The 19018-nt window shown below is 41.5% G+C and overlaps 1 protein-coding gene across 1 annotated transcript in view; it reads left to right on the top strand.

The window, feature by feature from the left end:
* The first annotated feature begins 5454 nt into the window (after positions 1-5454).
* Cd48 (CD48 molecule) overlaps positions 5455-19018 on the top strand; it is a 32278-nt gene continuing 18714 nt past the window's right edge. Inside the window, exons 1-2 of the mRNA XM_010616650.3 lie at positions 5455-5712; positions 6579-6703. Of these exons, the coding sequence (XP_010614952.1) occupies positions 6628-6703 (76 nt within the window). The 5' untranslated portion in view covers positions 5455-5712; positions 6579-6627. The remainder of the gene's footprint in view (positions 5713-6578; positions 6704-19018) is intronic.

The following is a 19018-nucleotide window of genomic DNA, read 5'->3' on the forward strand; positions in this document are numbered from 1 at the left end:
AGTTAAAAGCTTTACTCAAGCTTGTGCAGTGCTGCAAGCCTGTAATCCCCAATGTGTGGGACCCTGAAGAAGGAGGATCACAAGTTTGATGCCAGCCTAACAATTTAGCAATTGAGCAAGCCCTTGTCTCAAAACTGGAAGAAAAAAAAAACAAAAGACCTGGTGGTACAGGTCAGTGGTAGAACATCCCTGGGTTTGATTCACACACACACACACACACACACACACACAAGAATTAAATTAACTTTAATTTGATTTAAAAGAACTTTATGTAAGTTCTTCAGCCCTTATTTCCTAATTTCATATAAATTATTTCATATCTATTTATGTGCATAAGTAACTATATTAAACAGAACCTTCCCCACATGCACAATTTTAGCAAAAATAAGTCTACCACATGTTTCTCTTGAACCCCAGACTCATTTATCTTCATCTTAGATGTATTAATTGTAACATACCCCAAATGGAATTTATCATTTCTCACCTCCTAACTTGTTCCTTATCTTTTCAACTGATGTGATCACCCGGGCCCGGAACCAGACTCTTTCTCCTGGTCACTCCACCTCATACACAGCCAGGTATCAAGTTTTGCTAATTGTGACCCCTGCCCTTCATACATCACTCCTGCCTCCGTTAAGTCTTTCCTTAAGGCTTGGCTGGTTTCTTCCAGAACTCTTATGTCACTTTGCTTCTAGTCTCTTTCTACTCTTCATCAGGATATTACTTCTCATTTCTGAATTAGAGTATATCACTTATCTACTCCAGTCCTTTAACTACCTCCCTTATTATCCTCCGGGTTCAAATCTGGGCTCTTATTCACATACGCTGAAACCTTAGCAATCTGAACCTGGTTTTCCTAGATGGCATTTATTTCAGTCATGCTAAAATGTCTCATTTTCTGGAACTAGTAAAGCTCTTTTACTTCTCAAATGTCACACGTATTCATCCTGTATAACGCATTTCCCTTTTTGTCAAGGAGCCACACCTATTTGTTTATCTCTTAGCAGCCTGCTGCGATCAGTTTATAGTCGATGTCCCTTCTACCTGACACAAGACTCTCATTTCACAACCACTTCTCTGTGGCAACTAACTTCTCCACTTCCTCCGTGAGCTGCATGATGACAGGACTGTGGCTCTCATGTCTACATCTCCAGATGCAGCTCAAGAAATGGTCAACAGGATGAGAGAGGAAGGGAGACGAGAAGGAGAAAGAATAGGGGAGGAAAGGGCAAGCTCACTTCTGCCTCCATTAAAATGGCTCTCATTGGGGTCAGAATTGCTAAGGGCCACACCACAGCTAAATGCTTTTCACACATATCTGCTATTCTAGATACAGTTTTGAAGTACTTTCCTTTGTTTTCTGAAACACCAATTTCTCTTAGATGTCTATCTATCCAACTGACCCATTCAGTTTGCTCTTCAGGATTCGTATCGTTTGATCTCCTTTGAAATGTTAAGTTACCTTCAGAATACTGTCCTGGGTTCCCTTGCTGTTTAGTCTGTGGAAGTGGCGGCCAAGTTGAAGCTTAATCAGGAACCTGAAGTATTATACTGCCCCCCACTGGAGCCAACAGGGGTCTAGACAGCAACAGTAGCGGCCTTCATCTTAGCAAACACTAGCACAAAGCACCAGGAAGCAACCCTTTGGAAGACTTCAGACAGGAATCGGGGTTCTTCAAACTTCTGTTTCTCTTACCCTTTACACTCTAGAGATGGTGGACCTTTTAGGGACGAGTGCCCAAACTGCAACCCAAAACCCACTTTTTTATCGCAAAATGCCAACGCTGCAATTAAACCTAAACACTGAGGGTTCAGTTTAGAAAAGAACTCACATATTAACATCTTTTGTCTTAAAAGAAAAACGAACACCATGCATGCCACAGGTCCACCACCACTGCTCTAGAGTGGAGCCTGCGGTGGGTAGGGGTCTTTTCTGCATCCTATCTGGGAGAGACTGTGTTCCTATCTTTGCTCCCATTGTTTTGGGCAGAATGGATCGGAGTGATTTGGCTTTCTGTAACTCTCCCGCACTTACAAATCTGAGATTTATAAGCTTTACTTAACCTACCAGGGCTTCTGTCTTCTCCCATTCCCAGCTCAATATCGAACTCCTCCTTGAACATTATTAGGCTGCACAGGTCTCCATTGTCTCCGCATCTCTAATTTCAGGCTGCTTTGACTCCATCGTACTGTTTTCTGTGTGTCCAACATTCCCGGAGGCAAGCTGCGGGCTCCGTGCGAGGCTTTGTGCACAGCACTCAGGCGTGGGTTTGATTCCTCATTAGTGGAGTGTCTTTACCCAAGCCGCTCGGCTTCTTTGAACCTCTGTTTTCTCTGCTGTAAAATGGAAATAGTGTTTACAGCCCTCCCCTTGGACATGCTGAAAGGTAAATGGGATGATGTAGATTTTTTAAATCCAGGCAAGGGCCAGGGATTTAGCTCAGTGGTGCCGCCTGTTTGATCCCCTGTACCGCCCCCAAATCCAGGCCAGTACCTGACTTAATAGAGAAAAACTGTCACTGTTACCACCTCGTTTAAGGCAGGCAGGCAGTAGAGGATCCACCAGGTTGGATCCTTGAAGGAGACTCTATTTTAATTGATGTAAGCCTTGTTGATTTGTACATCTTCACTTCTGCAGTCTCCACAGCCCTACGTCCAGGGACTTTCACCGCCAGGATTCTATCAGCTGGAGGCAGCATCCTGACCCTTTATCCTGTGCTTCACCCAGACTTGTCTTCCATCTGTTCAGGGACCAAAAAACCTGCTGCTACCCTGAGAGAAGGAGAAAGCATCCGTGGATTACACTGACATTTCATTCTTTTAACCATATCCCATGGACATCGACTCTCCACACCTGTGCAGACCTTTGAGAATTATATGGGATTCTGTTTAGTTCTCACAACAATCTATTATATTTTCCATTTCTCTCTTGGGTACAAACAGATTGAAAGCAGTGATATAATTTTTTTTTTGAGACAGAGTTTTACTATGTAGTTGAGACTGATCTGGAACTCACTGTGTAGCCCAGGTTGGTCTCGAGCTCACAGGGATCCTCCTGCCTCAGCCTCCTGAGTGCATGCACTACCACGCCCAGCTAGTTTTCTTAAAGTGATGTAGCTTGTTGGTCCAAAATAAAATCCTGTGGGTATTATTTTCTTAAAATGGCAGAGAAGGTCGGATCTGTACCATTAGAGACCATTCTTTTTATACAGATCAATAGAGGCTTCTCCAAGCTGCTGACATATAACTGGATATACCTGGAGGGTCTGATCATAGGTCCCAATGGGCAGCTTACACAGATCCTGGCACTACGCCTCTAGGCAAAGCCTGACACTAGCAGATTTGTTTCCCTTCCCTCAGGCTTTGTCCTGCATTCAGCCTATCCTTCTCTCTAAAACAACCCCGGATTTGAGCCCGGGTTGGTAGTGCACACCTATAATCCGAGCACCCTGGGAGGCTGAGGCAGGAGGATCACAAGTTTGAACACAGGCTGGGCAAATTAATGATTTAGTTGAGACCTTGTCTAAAATTAAGACAAGGCTAGGGACTCGAGGGGTGGGGAGAGGGCTCATGTTTTATGCACACAGAAATCCCCAAAATGAAACCCATTAATCTCTACAACAAATTACAATATAAATAACGTGGCAATTAAAAAAAATAAAACAGGGCTGGGGGTGGTGTGGCTCAGTGTGAAGGCTCTGGGTTCAAAACCTACTCCTGGAGAAAAAAAAAAAAAGAGACTGGAACCCTTTCACGTCTCATTTACCCCCATCCTTGGGCTGCCACTCTCCTGCTCAGAAAATCAGCCCCTGTAGGCCTCTAGAAAGTCACCACGCAAGTACAAGTGAGACGCAACCTCCGTGACCAGCAAAGAAGAATGGCTTAAGCGTAGCATATGTGCATTAGCAAATATTAGCCTCCCACTCACCATCTTGTTTTTGAAGAAAGTTTAACATCATGGGACAATGCTCATTATGTAAACAACAAAAAACTCACGTTTAAAATACCTATGCCGTAGGATCCTAGTAACCTCAATCTATGTGCCTAATTATAGAAAAACACTAGAAGGAGAACTCTGTACCACAAAATTAACAGTACTTTTTTTCTGGACCAGATTATTTACCTTTAATTTTCTATTTTTCTTTCCTTTTTTGGATAAATTTTCTATAATATCCATATTCTCTTCTTACTTAGAAACTTTGTCTAGCATCTTTGTTCCCAACAAGAGCTGCACCTTCTATGAACTAATAAGAACAAGATTTCAAGGGGAACCAGAAACAATGAGCCTAGAGCAACAGAGGTGATTGTGGAAGGATCTCCACTGTGGATAAAGCTTGGGCCACTTTGGAAGAATAGTCAGCCAGCCTAGCAGAGAAGGGGAGAAAGTACTTCAGAAAGAGGAAAATGCGAGTCCAGAGCAAGAAGATGAGAAAGAAAAGCTGGCGATGTAACAGGCACTGCAGCGTAGAACTTTAAAAGTTAGCTTTGGTTTCTGGTTTTTGGTTTTTTTTAGGAATAAGTAACTTCTCCAGACTTCCTCTTACTGAGACACAGCTTCCGTTTCCCAGGCCAAAAGAAGTCAGGGAATATGCAGAGACTGTCCCCAAGGGGCCAGAATCCAGTTTCCTTTCCACTAGAAAAAGGAAAATGAGCTAAAAGTGGCTGGAATCAATAAAGCAACTGTGGACGCACTCCCCACCCTTCCGTTCCTTACTATAAAAGACCCTTATCCACCTGGATGTGGTAAGAAGGTGATTTAGGCAGATGGGCCCCTCCACCTTCCCAGAGCTCGCTTTGAATAAATTCTTTTTTTCCTTTTAACCAAGATAAATGGCCTCCTTAGATTTGGTCCAAAGCCAGCAAACCAACCTGAGAATAGGAACCCATGGCAGGTAAAAACTGGGCCCTGGTTAGGGCTGAGTTCCAAAAGACAGGGGCCAGACCCACAATCCTGGCACAGAGTGGGCACTGGTGTGCGTCCATGGAGTGAATGGGCAAAGTGGGAATAACCCAGGCTGGCATCCGCATTCACCCCTCTCATCACCTCACCCCCGAGACCCTCTTTCAAATCACACATATTTTAGGAGGGAGACAACTTCAAATCATTTGATATCTCCTTTTAGTCTGAGGTCAGATTCATAGGCCAGCCTAGCTCTGGGAGACGAATTCAGGGAATTGAAAACTAAGCTCGAGGGCACGGGACTCTTTGGGGTGGATGATCCTTGGCACAAACAGCGGGAAGGCTTGGGATGAGTGTGCAGGAAATGGGCGGACGGGGAGTGGCCTAGACAAGGTTGCCTTCCGGCCTCTCTTCCCTTTGCAAGGAGGTTTATCGCATTAAGGTGAATGCTTCTAGATGACTGCAGATCTTTCAGCCCCGCTCTGCTCACCTTCTGTTCTTAAGAGCTCAGTGCTACCCTCTCCCCCTCCTCCCTCCAGAGAAGATTGTGGAGATGGGCGGGGAAAATGGTTTCTCAAAGGCTGTGGGGTTTACTTCCTTCCTTGACTTTGTCCTTCTCAATTGACCCCACCTCTTCCTCTGTCCCTTTTTATAGTTTGCTTCAAAATGTTCCTGAGGTAGTTCCTCTTCTCTGTCCTTCTCACTTGCTTCTGTTTCTGTCCCATTTCTTCTAGTCTTCAGATTTGACAGCACCCACCCTGGGGGAAGCAGAGAGTTGACGAGCAGTAGCATGTTCTTGGGCAAGTCTGACGGTGAGTTTCAATACCTTTTTTCTGCTCACTTCACCAGGCTGAGGTGTGACCAGAAGTGTGTATGGGGGGGGGTGTCGCACACAGTGTCAGGTACTGAGTTGATCCAGTTTCTCTCTGCGGATCCTTTGGGGAAAGTGATTTACTTCATCACAGATTGAAGACGGCAGTCATTTCATTGGTCACCTCCATTTTGAGAATCAGAAATGTCCCCAGTTCTGAAATGGTTCCAAATATGCTGCATCGTGGACTGTGCCTTAACTCATGGCTCCCTCAAAATATCTTAGGTGGGCAAATAACTTATTTAGATTCAGTGAAGTGGAATGAGGAATGGTCTGGAATTTCTTAGAGCACAAGGGTAGGCAGGGAATCCATTCTTTGGGGCCAAGTAATTTTTTCTAATATTCAGTGGACAGGCTGATATAAAAGCTCAAATGGTGAATTTCTTAAAGGAAGAGGAAGTGGAAGTGGGAGATCTGGCACTCAGGATGTGTGAATCTGATTTCCCAGATTTTCTGCTCTGAATAAGGTCCGCATTTGGACAGGCATCGTCAATAAGCCTCTGAGATGATCAAAGTGATACTACAATCATATATTCTCTACCAGGAAATTTCTGATCACGGACCCCTCTGACCAATGTGGGTCTGTGATCCTTCTGAGAATCCTTTGGAAGCTGTAGATATTTTTAAAAAATTATTCTGTTGCCATAGTGCTTTCAGATGAAAAAAAAAAAAAAAACCTGTAAGACTTCCTCTCTCTGGTCTCTTCCCCTGCCCGTTACAAAAGTGCTAGATGTAAAGTAAAGTTCAGTGGGTGATTTCCTCTAACCTTGTTTGAGAGTTCCCTTTCTGCCTCTGGTCCCTTTCTAGCCTGGCTGTTGGCTGTGTCTAGCGTTCCTGGGAAGCTCTGGAAAGTAGCATGTTCTCCAGAAGATGGGAATGGTATTCAGCCCTGCAACTGCTACTGCTGTCTCTCCTGGTGTCTGGCATTCCAGGTACTTTCCATCAATTGTCTGCCTGTGATTGTGCACGGAAGGCATGGTCAGATGTCAAAGAGGACGTAGGGTGTGCCTCAGCCTTGCCAGTGGGGTCTGGTCTCTCGTTCTGGAGGGGGCTGCAGTACGGTTGGGTGGCCTTCCTTAGACTGGAGAATCAGGATGTATGTCTTTACCCAGAAGGGATGTGACAAAAACAGGCTGGCAAGAGGGGGAAACTACTATTCCTGATCGTGGGTGATGCAGGTAGTAAAAGAATTTACAGATATTTGTATGTTTTAATCTCTTGGGGAAAGAGATAACATTAACTCGGGGGAAGGAAGGATGGTTTTGTATTTACTTTTATCTTGTGCTGTTTTTAGTCCTCAGGACAGTGCTCCATGACTGTCCAGTACTTGCTGGGCAGAAGTGTGTTGTCAAAAGGCTTGGGTGCTGAGAAGTTTAGCTTTCTGGTCACAATAGGAAGTTTTCATTCGGTGGCTGCTGATTCGCAACATTGTAGATAAGTGTTTTTGCATTTTAAGTACAGGGAATCCGGCACTTGCCGCATTTCTTCATCGAGTACCTCCATGTCTTTCCAGCCCAGATGAGAAAAACACATTTGAGATTTTGCCTTTCTAGTTATTCCCCCAAATAAATACTCAGGTTGCCTGCATTTAGAGTTTTAATGCTCAACATGGAGAAGCTTCACAGCATCAAACATTTATGATGATGTACAACTTCTGTAATCTTTGGAGGAACCTGATTAATTATTCCTGTAGAGCCTCTTAGGGTGGCAGTTATTTGGGTGCGGCTGGTTCTGTGCCAGTCTAGCACGTCATGTTCAGGGCCCTTTGTAACTGTATGGGCTTTCAGGGAGCTGACTCACTCACAAGAAATGGGTATGGCCTCTGGGGTGGGTACTCATGTGAAGTATTCATCCAGCTGCTGGCAAAGGATAGCTGCCGAGAGGAACGGACTATTTTAAGACTTTCTTTAGATGTGTGAGATATGTTGAAAACACCTTGATCACTCTCTGATTCTTTCTCTTTTCTGGTCCTGTATTCTCTTTTGGTTGAAACATGTGAGTGACACCTAGTTGCGATAAACCAAGGGATGTGAACACCTCGGCCTTCGTCGGGATGACCCAGGTTTATAGCCTCAATCTTTGACTTCGCCCTATTAATCACATTCTGCCTAAACCTAATTTTGCTATTTGCCTTGAAAGAAGTGTCTTCTCTCTTACTTCCGGGCCTGTGCACATGTCTGTCTTTCCGCCAGTCTCAACTCTGTCTCCGGCTCTGTCTCTCTTAACACCCACTCCCGTGCTCACTGCGCACCATCCACCCTGGCCTTCTTGCCACTGTTTAAGTGTGGCAGACACACCCCACCGTGGGGCCTCTCTCCAGCTCTTCTCCCTACCTGGGTCACCAACTCCAGATATCTACTTGGCTTCTTTTCTCCTTGCTCAAGAGATGTCCTACTCGTCACCTTGTGAGTGACACCTACCCCTCCAACCCCTCCCTCTTACTCTGGTCTAAGCTTTTCCTTCTTCATAGCAGTTATCACCTTCCTAATGAAGAGTCTGTCCTTTGAATTGATAGCATTGGTTTTGATCGGATCGTCATGTTCCCTTTCTATAATTTAGATTAACATAATAGAAATTAAGCATTCACTGTATGTCAGGCATCGCGCTAAATATTTTGCGTATTTCATCTAACTTTGGTGAGAAATTTTCGAGCTGATGCAACATTTTTCAGATGGGAGTATTACATTTCAGAGAGACTGGGACATTCTCCTCAGAGCACACGAGCATTCTCCAGTGTCGACATGGTTATGCTTTCCGGAGACTAAGCCCAGAGAATCATGATAAAGACCAATGTGTGTAAAGCCCTTTAGGTACAGATGACGTACAGATTATAGGTGGTCATCTGACCCCCAGCCCATTGGACTGCTCCTATTTTGGCTAAATTTAATTTTTCTTTTTGCCTTGAAAGATGTGTCATTTTTCTCACCTCTTAGCCTGTGAACCTACTTTTCTTTCTTCCTGGAATTATCTGTACCCTAAATTCTTCTGGCCTTTCCTTTTGGCTTCATGTGACTTCCTCCTGAAAACCCAAATATTATGGTTAGACATAAACTGTTCTCCAGAAGCCTCTTGGGGGGGGTGGCTGCTTCATGAAGGAGCTGTTCTCAGCAGTGGATTGGGGCTTATGTACTTGTCTTGCTTTCTGCCAATCTGAGTGCGCTGTTAAAAGGTGGAGCCTGGTTAGAGGCAGGTCACTGGGAGTGTAACTGGGGACAGTGGATTTTTTTTTCTTCCTTTCCCTCTCTACTGTCTGGTTGCCGTGGGTTGAGCAGCTTCTCCTCTGCTGTGCCCCCCTGCCATCTTGTTTCTTTCTTGGTCCACAATGGACTGAAGCGATGAGCCAACACACATCTTTCTTCCTTTAAGTTGTAGATGTCAGGCATTTTGTCCCAGTGAGTGGAAAGTGGCTGATACACAAAGGGGCCAAATTATGATTTGTGAATCGCTTGCTTGATGCAGTTTCCTTGAGCCTTGGGAGGATAGGAGCCACGTTCAGTTTTATGCTACTGAAATTAACACAGTGCCTGTAACACAGCATGTCCTTAGCAAATATTGTTAAATAAATGAATGAATCAGTTCGGACTGTACATTTACAAGTCACCTTGTCCTCTAAAATGAGCAATGCTTTTGTGGAGAAATGTAAGAAGCAATCTCAGATCTCCTCCATCCATGCTCCGCAGACTTGATGTTCTCAGCTTTGATTTCAAGACCATGATTCTTCCAAGCATTTGCTGTCCCTGCAGCACTTAGTCAGATACAGTAGAAACAGCATTATATAGGGAATCAGAAGAACTATGCTCTAACTGGATTCCATGCTATGAGGTTTGGTTTGGTTTTGTGTTTTATATAAATTACAAAACCTTTTGGATCCTCAGCTTCCTTAATTCTTGTTTTTGAATACTTGTTTCTTCAAGTTGTTATTAAGACAAAATGAAATAAAGAATGTGAAATTGCAACAGTGATACACACACCAAATCTGAGATGGATAAAAAGTGTGGGATGAGCGTGAATAACACTGAAACCCAAAGCTCTTGCCTGTGCCCCAGACCTGAACATCTTGTCTCATCAAGGAGATGAACGCATCTCTTCTGGACCCTCCAGACACATTTTCAAACTTCAACTTATCATCTTTGTTCTGCTCTCTACTGCTCTTTATCAAGCCACCACAACACTGTGGTTTCAAATAACAGCATTCATTACTTTTGTCCATGAATCTGAATGTGGACTGTTTACTCAAGATCATGATGGAGCCTAAAGTCATGTCAAAGCTCTTTCACTCAAATGGCTGGAGGCTACACTGAGGAAGACACAACTACGTGCCTAGCACCACTCTTCTGAAGCCTCTGAACGTGTCCAAGGGAGACAGGAAATACACCACGGCCATTGCAAGTCACACTTCTGCATTCGGCTCATTGAGGCAGCAGCCTTCGAGCCCTACCACATTCAAGGGGAGGGGACTTCTTCCCCTTGATGGGATGAGTGTCAAGAATTAGCAGACTTTAAAAATCTTCTACAAACCTTCCTCTCTGCAAGCCTCCTGTTCATCTGCTGCTCCCTGCCTCAAAATACAGCATCTCCATTTGTCGAAGTTGCTCAAGCCAGAATTCTAGGAGTTTCTATTCTTTGCCTCTCACATCCAGTGAATAAATGTATTAATTCCACTTTCAAAAGTAGCTCTTAACTATGTTGAATTCCATCCACTCCCATTGCAATCTATCCTAGTCCAAGCTAACACTCTGATCACCGGTCACAATACTCACCTGTCCTAGCCCCTCTTTCTTCTTCAGTCTCTCAGTCTGGCTTATTCTGCAAACTGACACTGGTATACATCTTTCTCCAATGATTATCTGGCTATTGCACTTTTTTGTTTAAAACTTCTCCTTGACTGTTATGATGAAAGAGAAAGCAGAAGTCCTGAGCACGATATCTCTCATAAGATTGTCATCTCCAAGCCTTACCTAGTCTGTTCCTTTTACCTCTCTAAGTGAATCTTGCTTTTGTTGTCTATAAAAATTTGATACTGGAGGAAGTGTGACTTCCTCCGTCTGGACCATTCATTATTCCAGTCCTTACCTTTCCCTGGCTTAGTCCTATTTATACTAATTCCTATGCAAGACATAGAAATGACGTCCAAACTCGAGTGATACGCTTCCATGAATATGCCTCTTTAGCATTCTGTATTTTCCTTATCTTTACACTCATCAGCCACAGTGGAATCCTCTGTCTCTATTCAGCTAACTCCATCTACTGTATGCATGAAGCCTCACACATAGTAAGTGCTCATTGTAAGCTATTAAGATAAATGAATAAATGAATGTTGATGTACAGATGCATATGTGTACTGGAGAGATGACAGACAGATAGATAGATGGTGGGAATACATTATGAGACATTGTTTTTTCAGCCAAGTTGGGGTTTCAGAGTAGCTTCACTGGCCTCAACAAATTCTTTCTCCAATTTCCCACAGTGGTTACATCAAACCTTCAACCTTATCTTCAAGAAAATCTTACCTCAGCCTCTGCCTCTCAGCCATGTGCTTGCCTGTTTGTTTTACGAATGAAATGGGGACTAGAGATAATTAGACAGAAACCCCTTCAAATTCCTGTCTAGTATTTCCAGTTGGAACCATCTATATCCCCAACTATCCTCCTTATCCCATTTCTCTCAGAGGACGAGTTGTACCCCATCCCAGCTAAAATCTGCTCCTACAATCTTGTGCGGAGCCGTACAACTCCAGGGTCATCAGTTACCTCCCTTCTCTCTCTGTCCTCCTCTCTAGGGGCTTCTCCCTCTCTTTACTATCGCCCCCCTACCTTTTCCAGACAGGACCTTGCTGCATAGGCCAGGCTGCCCTTGGATTGGTTATGTAACCCAGACAGGGCTTGGTCGCACGATCTTCTTGCCTCAGCCTCCCAAGTACTGGGATTACAGACATGAATCATCATGCCCAGGTCCTTCTGTATCCCTTTACATAATGCCCTGTCATCCTCCCTCCCACCCACTGAAATATCTTGAAAGAATGGTTTATTCTGTTGCCTCTCCTTCCTTACCTTTATATTTCCTTGCACTATTGCCTACTCAACTCATTATATTTCCTATCTCAGGAAATAACGTCCTGTTTATCATCCAAGATGCAAATCTAAAGTCCTGATACCTGATATCTGTTGCCAAATTACTTTTTTTTTTTTGATACACTCAGCTATATGTTTAGCTCTTTTCTTTTTTTTTTTTTTTTTTTACATGTCTCACTACATTAAATTGCCCAGGCTGGCCTTGAACTTGAACTCGTGATACTCCTTCCTGCCTCAGTCGCACGAGTGGCTGTCATTACAAGTGTGTGACACTGCACCTAACCCAGATTAATTCTTAAAAGGTTTTTTTAAGTTTTGTTACATTTCTGACTTCATCAGAGAGCTCCAGGTAACTCTACATCAGTATTTTTAAGATTCACCTCCTTTTCTTCCTTAAGAGTTTTACTGGAAACGTGTTTCTAGAGTAAGAATTTCCTCTTTGGATCCTCTTTCTCTTTCTGGGGTTGTCTCTATGGTATGAGATTATGGTTTCTTCTGGAATGAATTTGGCTTTTCCTTTTATAATTCTGAAATATGAGTGGGAACAGGAAAGATCTGCTTCTGCTTTTATTGTAAGATAGAGGTAAATACTGTTACTTTATCCTAAGCAGCCAGACACACTGTCAAATGCTTAGTTATATTGTAATCAACTCAAAATAGTCATTTCTTTTACGGCTGCTTCATCTGCCTTCTAAAAGATGAGCTCATCAGTAAAGCAAAGCAAGATTTCATCAAAAATTAACCACTTCCTTATTTCTCAGAAAGAAGTAAATTACTAGATCAGCCTTTTTTAGAATTGCTACACCCAAGTGGCTAAAGAGGGAGGGCAGATACAACGTCCTGCACATGCTGACATCTGAGTGCTCGCCTCATTCTGGAATAGTCCTTCCAGCACTTGCCTCTATCATCAGACTGAGAGCAGTTCCATCTCTTGAGTGTGTGTCTGAGACTTTCAGAGATATGACAAAGATTTCCTAGGCCAAGAGCTCTTAATCAGGGAGCGGGTGGGGGAACTTAGCAGCTGGAGATATTTTCCACTGACACAATTGGAGAAGTGCTACTGGCATTTGGCATTTAGTGATGCTGCTAAAGAAGGATCTGGCCCAAAATGTTAATAGTGCCAAGCCTGAAAACCACTGATCTAAGCTGTGTGTGTGTGTGTGTGTGTGTGTGTGTGTGTGTGTGTGCGCGCGTGTGTGTGTGTGTTCTTCAGTACTGGGGATTGAACCCAGGGCCTTCACACACTGAGCTACATCTTCAGCCTCTTTTTCTTTTCTATTTTTTTGAGACAGTGCTAAGATAGCAGGTGTGTTCCACCATGCCCGGTGAGGCTACCTGTTATTATCATTTCTTTCAATTCACATGCAAAGAGGAATGAGGGGCAATCTGGAATATAAATGTAGAGATTCTTAAATCCCAGAGAGAATGCCCTTCTAGGTTGTCTGCTCCAAGTGTTCAGACACTCTATCTGCGTTGCTGACATCAGAATCTAACACAGTGGCAGGCCTGTTATGGTTATGTAGTATTTGCTGAACATTCCTATTTCACAACGTCCACTATACCTTTTGATCCTTATTTACACTTTCAGTTTCTCACACCAGAGAAACCATGCAATATTTGAATGTACGTGTCAGATTTCACTTAGAAGTATGGTCTCAAGGTGCATCCACTTATCTAGAAATGCCTCAAGTACATCCTTCTTTTAGGCAGTAAGTAGTACTCCCTTGTATAAAAAAACACATCTTTATCCATTCATCAGTTGATGGGCATGTGGGCTGTTTCTAAGATTTAGCTACTATAAACTGTGCTGCTATAAACACGAGTATACCTATGTCATTTTGGTATGATGCTTTTAATTTTTTTGCTACAACTCTGGAAAGGGTTCCTTTTTCCTCACAGCCCCACCAGCATTTGTTGTTGGTTGATTTCTTGACAATAGCCATGCTTTCTGGAGTGAGATGGATTCCTAGTGTTGTTTTAATTTGCGTCTCTTAAATGACCAGTGATTTTGAAATTTTTTCATATATTTATTTGCCATTTGTACTTCTTCATCTGAAATGTATCTACTCATTTCAGCTGCCCATTTTTGGATTGGGTCTTTAAATTTCGGAGATCTGTTTTTGTTTTTTTTTTTTTTTTTTTTTTTTTTTTTTTTTTTTTTTTATTCTAGATATTAGATTCTGGATTCACTGTCTTAGGAATAGCTGGCAAAAAATTTTTTCCCACTCTGGTTTGTCTCTTCATTCTGTAGGTGGTTTCTTTCATTATGCAAAAGCTTTTTAATAAGATGAGATCCCAGCTGTTGATTCTTTGTGGTATTTCCTGTGTGATTGGGTTTTGTTCATAAAGTCTTTGCCTTCACCTATGTGGAATTCTACCTATTCTCTCTTCCAGCAGATTTAGTGTTTCTGTTTTAATATTTACATATTTGATACATTTCAATTTTAGTTTGATTCATGGTGAGAGATATGGATCTAGTTTTAGTCTGTGGCATGTGGAAAGCCAGTTTTTCCAGCACCATTTATTGAAGATGCTATCTTTCTTCCAGGGAAAGTGTTTGGCTCCTTTGTCAAAGATAAGGTGGATAAGTGGCTGAGTGTGTTTGAAGTTGTTTCTGCATCTTCTAGTCTGTTCCATTGATCCTTGGGTCAGCTGTTGTTATCACTGCAGCTTTGTAGTACAATTTCAAGTCAGGGATTGTGATACCTCCTCCTTTGCCTATGCTGCCCAGTGTAGCGTTGCCCAGTGTAGGTAGCTGAGGTCTTCAGAGACTTCTTGTATTCAGCTCCTGACCTCTAGTAACTCAGGTGATAGATACGGGGAGCAGCACAGAGAGCTCAGTGTTCCAGATAACTAACCACAGCTTAGGTAGCTAGACTTGAGAATGTCCTACTTTCCACATTTTCAACATCATACAAAGAGCTTATTCTTCTTGAAACCACCACTGAATACTGCCCCCTGAAACTGTGTAAAATAAACACACTGACCAGGCACAAGTCTCAGTTTCCCCATCAGAGGGCTGCATCCCACCTGGCCTCAGCCTTTTCTTTACATGTGTGCCTTATTTTCTGTCACCCCCACTCAGGTTTCAAGTTCACCAGTGCTGGTCATGGCAGCCCAGGATTGCTTTTGCTATTCTAGGTCTCTTCTGGCTCCAAATGAATTTTAGGATTGTTTTCTCTAATTCTGCAAGGTATGCTATTGGTATTTTGATTGGGATTGCATTAGATCTGTATAACAATTTGGGAGTATGGCCATTTTCACTATATTGACTCTTCCTACCCAAGAACAAGGAATGTCTTTCCATTTTCTGATGTCTTCTTCCATCTCCTTTCTCAGAGTACCATAGCTTTCAACATAACAGTCTTTTATTTCCTTCATTCGGTTGCTTCATAAGTATTCTTCCTGTTTGGGGGGATGCTATTGTGAAAGGTGTTTCCATAATTTCTCTCTTGGTGAGTTTGTTACTTGTGTTCAGGAATGCTATGGATTTTTGAGTGTTAACTTTGTATCTGGCTATGCTACTGAATTTTGTTATTAAATCTAGGAGTCTTTTGGTGGAATTCTTGGGGTCTTTGTAGAGTATCAGGTCATCTGCAAATGATAATTTAACTTCTTCCTTTCCCATCTTTATTCCTTTTATTTCTTTCTCTTCTCTGCTCTAATGTTTCCAGAACTATATACAATAAGAGTGGTGATAGTGGACATCCTTCTCTTGTTCCTGATTTTAGAGTGAAAGTGTATGGTTTTTGACCATTTAGTATTATGTTGATTGTTGATTTGTCATAGATGGCTTTTATCAGATTGGGATAAAGACTTTCTATTCTAAGTTTCCATAGGGTTTTTATAATGAATGTGTGGACTTTGTCAAATGCCTTTTCTCTATCTACTGAGATAATTGTGTGTTTTTTTGCCCTTGGATCTTTTAATGTGGTGCATTATATTTATTGATTTGCATATGTTGAACCATCCCTGCATCACTGGGATAAATCCTATTTGGTCATGATATATAATCTTTTTGATGATTTGCTGCATTCTATTTGCCATTATTTTATTGAAGATTTTTCTGTCTATATTCATGAGGGAGACTGGCCTGTAGTTATCTTTTTTATTGGATCCTTCTCTGGTTTTGCTATCAGGGTAATGCTTGCTTCCAGGAATGAGTTTGGGAGTATTGCTTCTCTCTCAATTTCATTAGAGTTTGAGGAGTAGTGGCATTACATTTTCTCGAAGTTTCCTTTTAGAATTCATCAGTAAATCCATCAGGACCTGGGCTCTTGTTTGTCAGCAAGTTTTTAATTACATCATCAATTTTATTGACTGATATTGGGTTATTTAGAATCTTTGTGTCTTTTTATTCAGCTTTGGTAATTTATATATATATTTAGGCACCTTTAAATTTATACATTTTCCATCTTATTAGATTACAGGTTATGAAGTAGGTATTAATGATATTCTGGACTTCTGCAGGATTTGTTGCGATTACACCCTTTTCATTCTTAATTGCATGGATTTGAGTCTTTTCTTTCTTTGTTTCTGTCTTTTGATAAGATTACTTACGGGGTTTTCACTTTCATTTAATCTTTCAAAGAAACAACTCTTCTACTCATTGACCCTTTGTATTGTTTTCTTAGTCTCAATTGCATTAATTTCTGCTCTAATCCTTCTATTTCCTCCCTCATACAAGCTTTGTGTTTGACCTGCTCTTTTTTTCCTAGTAGCTTGAGTTTCAACAGTCTGCTATTTATTTGAGCTTGTTCTGTTTTTCTGATGTGGAAATTTACTGTTACAAATTTCCCTCATAGGACTGCTTTCATTGCATCCCATACGTTCTGGTATGTTGTATTAGCATTACTGTTTAATTGTAGAAACTGTTTGACTAATCTCATCTGTGACACATTGGTTTTTCAGGAGGATGTTATTTAATTTCCATGCATTTGTGAAGTTTTTATGGTACCTTTTGCCACTGATTTCCAATTTAATTACACCATGGTCTGATGATATGCATAGAATAATTTGAATTTATTTGCATTCACTTACGCATGTTCTATGAGCTAGTATATGGTCTATTTTATTTGTTTGTTTTTGGTATTGGGGATTGAACTCGGGACCTTGTGCTTATGAGGCAGGCAGTGGCACCACTAAGCTAAATCCTTGGCCCATGTGGTCTATTTTGGAGAATGTCCCATATGCAGCTAAAAAGAATGTGTATTCTGATGGTGTGGGGTGGAACACTCTGTAGACACCTACTAAGTCCACTTGTTCAAAAATTTGGTTCAGTTCTGATATTTTTGTGTTGATTTTTTTTTTCCTACTTGATCTATTTATTTGTGTCAGTGGCATATTGAGTTCTCCCATTACGATTATATTGGTGCTTACTTGATTTTTCATATTTACTAAGATTTTTTATATAGTTTGGTACACTGGTATTGGTGTATATACACTTATGATTGTTATCTCTTCCTCTTGGATTGTTAACAAGGATGTAGTGAACTTCTTTATCTCTCTTGATCAGTCTTGGCTTGAAATTCACTTTGTCTACAAATAGAATTGCTACCCCCTTCTTTTTTTCCATTTGTTTTTACATGGAATATTGTTTTCCATCATTGGGCTTTCAGTCTATGAATTTCTTTTTTTTTTTCCAGAACCGGGGATTAAACTCAGAACCTTGCAATTGCAAAGCAGGCATGGTGCCACTGAGCTAAATTCCCATCCCTACAAATTTCTTTTTGAGATGAAAGTTTTTTTGTATTCAACATATTGTTGGATCTTTTTTCTTGATCCCTCTACCTGTCTGTTTCTTTTGATTGATTAACTGAGAAAATTTACATTGATGGGTATAACTGATATGATTGACTTAACCTTTGTCATGTTATTTTCCTGTTGTTGATTCCCTTCGTTTCCCCTCTGTTTAATTACTTCCCTTGCCTAGTGGATTCATTCTGTTGGGTTCATGGAGCTGTAGTCTTTGTTATCTCTTCTAGAATATTCCCAAGAACATTTTGGAGTGCTGGTTTGGTGGTCATGAACTTTTTCAGGTGTCTTTGTCACGGAAGTATCTTATTTCTCCATTAATGCTGAAAGATAGTTTTGCAGGGTATATCAATCTGGGTTGGAGACTTTTCATTTTGGGCTTGAAATACTTCACTCCAAGCTCTCTTTGACTTAAGGGTTTGTGTTGAGAAGTCTGCTATAATTCTGATGGGATTTCTTTTATAAGTGATTTGTTTCTTTTCTCTAACATTTTTTTAAGCTTTAATTGAGTTTATTGGTACATTTTAGGAATACAGTACAGTCACATTCATTGTTGGGATCTTGTACCTCTACATGGCAAGTCTTGATTCTCATTTTTTCCCCTTACCTCTGCCCTCCCTTCACCCCCTCCTCGCCTCCCCATCTACAAACACTTTATTTTCATCTTTTCATTCTCTCACATTTTTTTCTTTTCCCTTTTTACCCTTCCCCTACCCATCCCACCTTCCCTACACCTTTAGCTCCTTTCTTCTCATTTCTAAATGTCAGTAATCTTATTAGAATCTTATGCATTGTTGCAGAATATTCACACGAGGGAAACTATTCAGTATTTACACATGTGTGACTTATTTATTTCACTTAGGAGTATATCTTTAATATGTATACATTTTCCTATGAATGAATCTATTTTCTCATTCTTTATGGCTGAGTAATATTCCATTTTATAGAAAAACCACATCTTCTTTATCCAGTTTCCAAAGGATGGGCAAATGGGCTGTTTCCAAGATTTAGCTATTACAAACTGTGCCGCTATAAACATGGGTGCACATACTTCTCCGTGATATGATTCTTTTAGTCTCTTGGAAAGATACCCAGCAGAGGGATGGCTGGGTCAAATGGAACCTCCAGTCCAAGCTCTCTGAGGTATCTCCATATTGATTTCCATAGTGGTTGCACCAGTCTGCTCTCCCACCAACAATGGAGAAGGGCTCCTTTCTCCCCACAAACCCGCCAACATTTGTTATTGTGTGATTTCTTGATAGCATCCATTCTTTGTGGGGTGAGGTGGAATCTCAGTGTTGTTTTCATCTGCATCTCTCGAATGACCAGTGATGTGGAACATTTTTTCATATATTTTCTTGCTGCTTTTACTTCTTTGTCTGAGAAATGTCTGTTCATTTTGGATGCCCATTTTTGAATCGG

The sequence above is a fragment of the Fukomys damarensis genome, unplaced genomic scaffold (genome assembly GCF_012274545.1).
Source record: "Fukomys damarensis isolate Sample0158 unplaced genomic scaffold, DMR_v1.0_HiC HiC_scaffold_19, whole genome shotgun sequence".
In the NCBI taxonomy this organism is placed as follows: domain Eukaryota; kingdom Metazoa; phylum Chordata; class Mammalia; order Rodentia; family Bathyergidae; genus Fukomys; species Fukomys damarensis.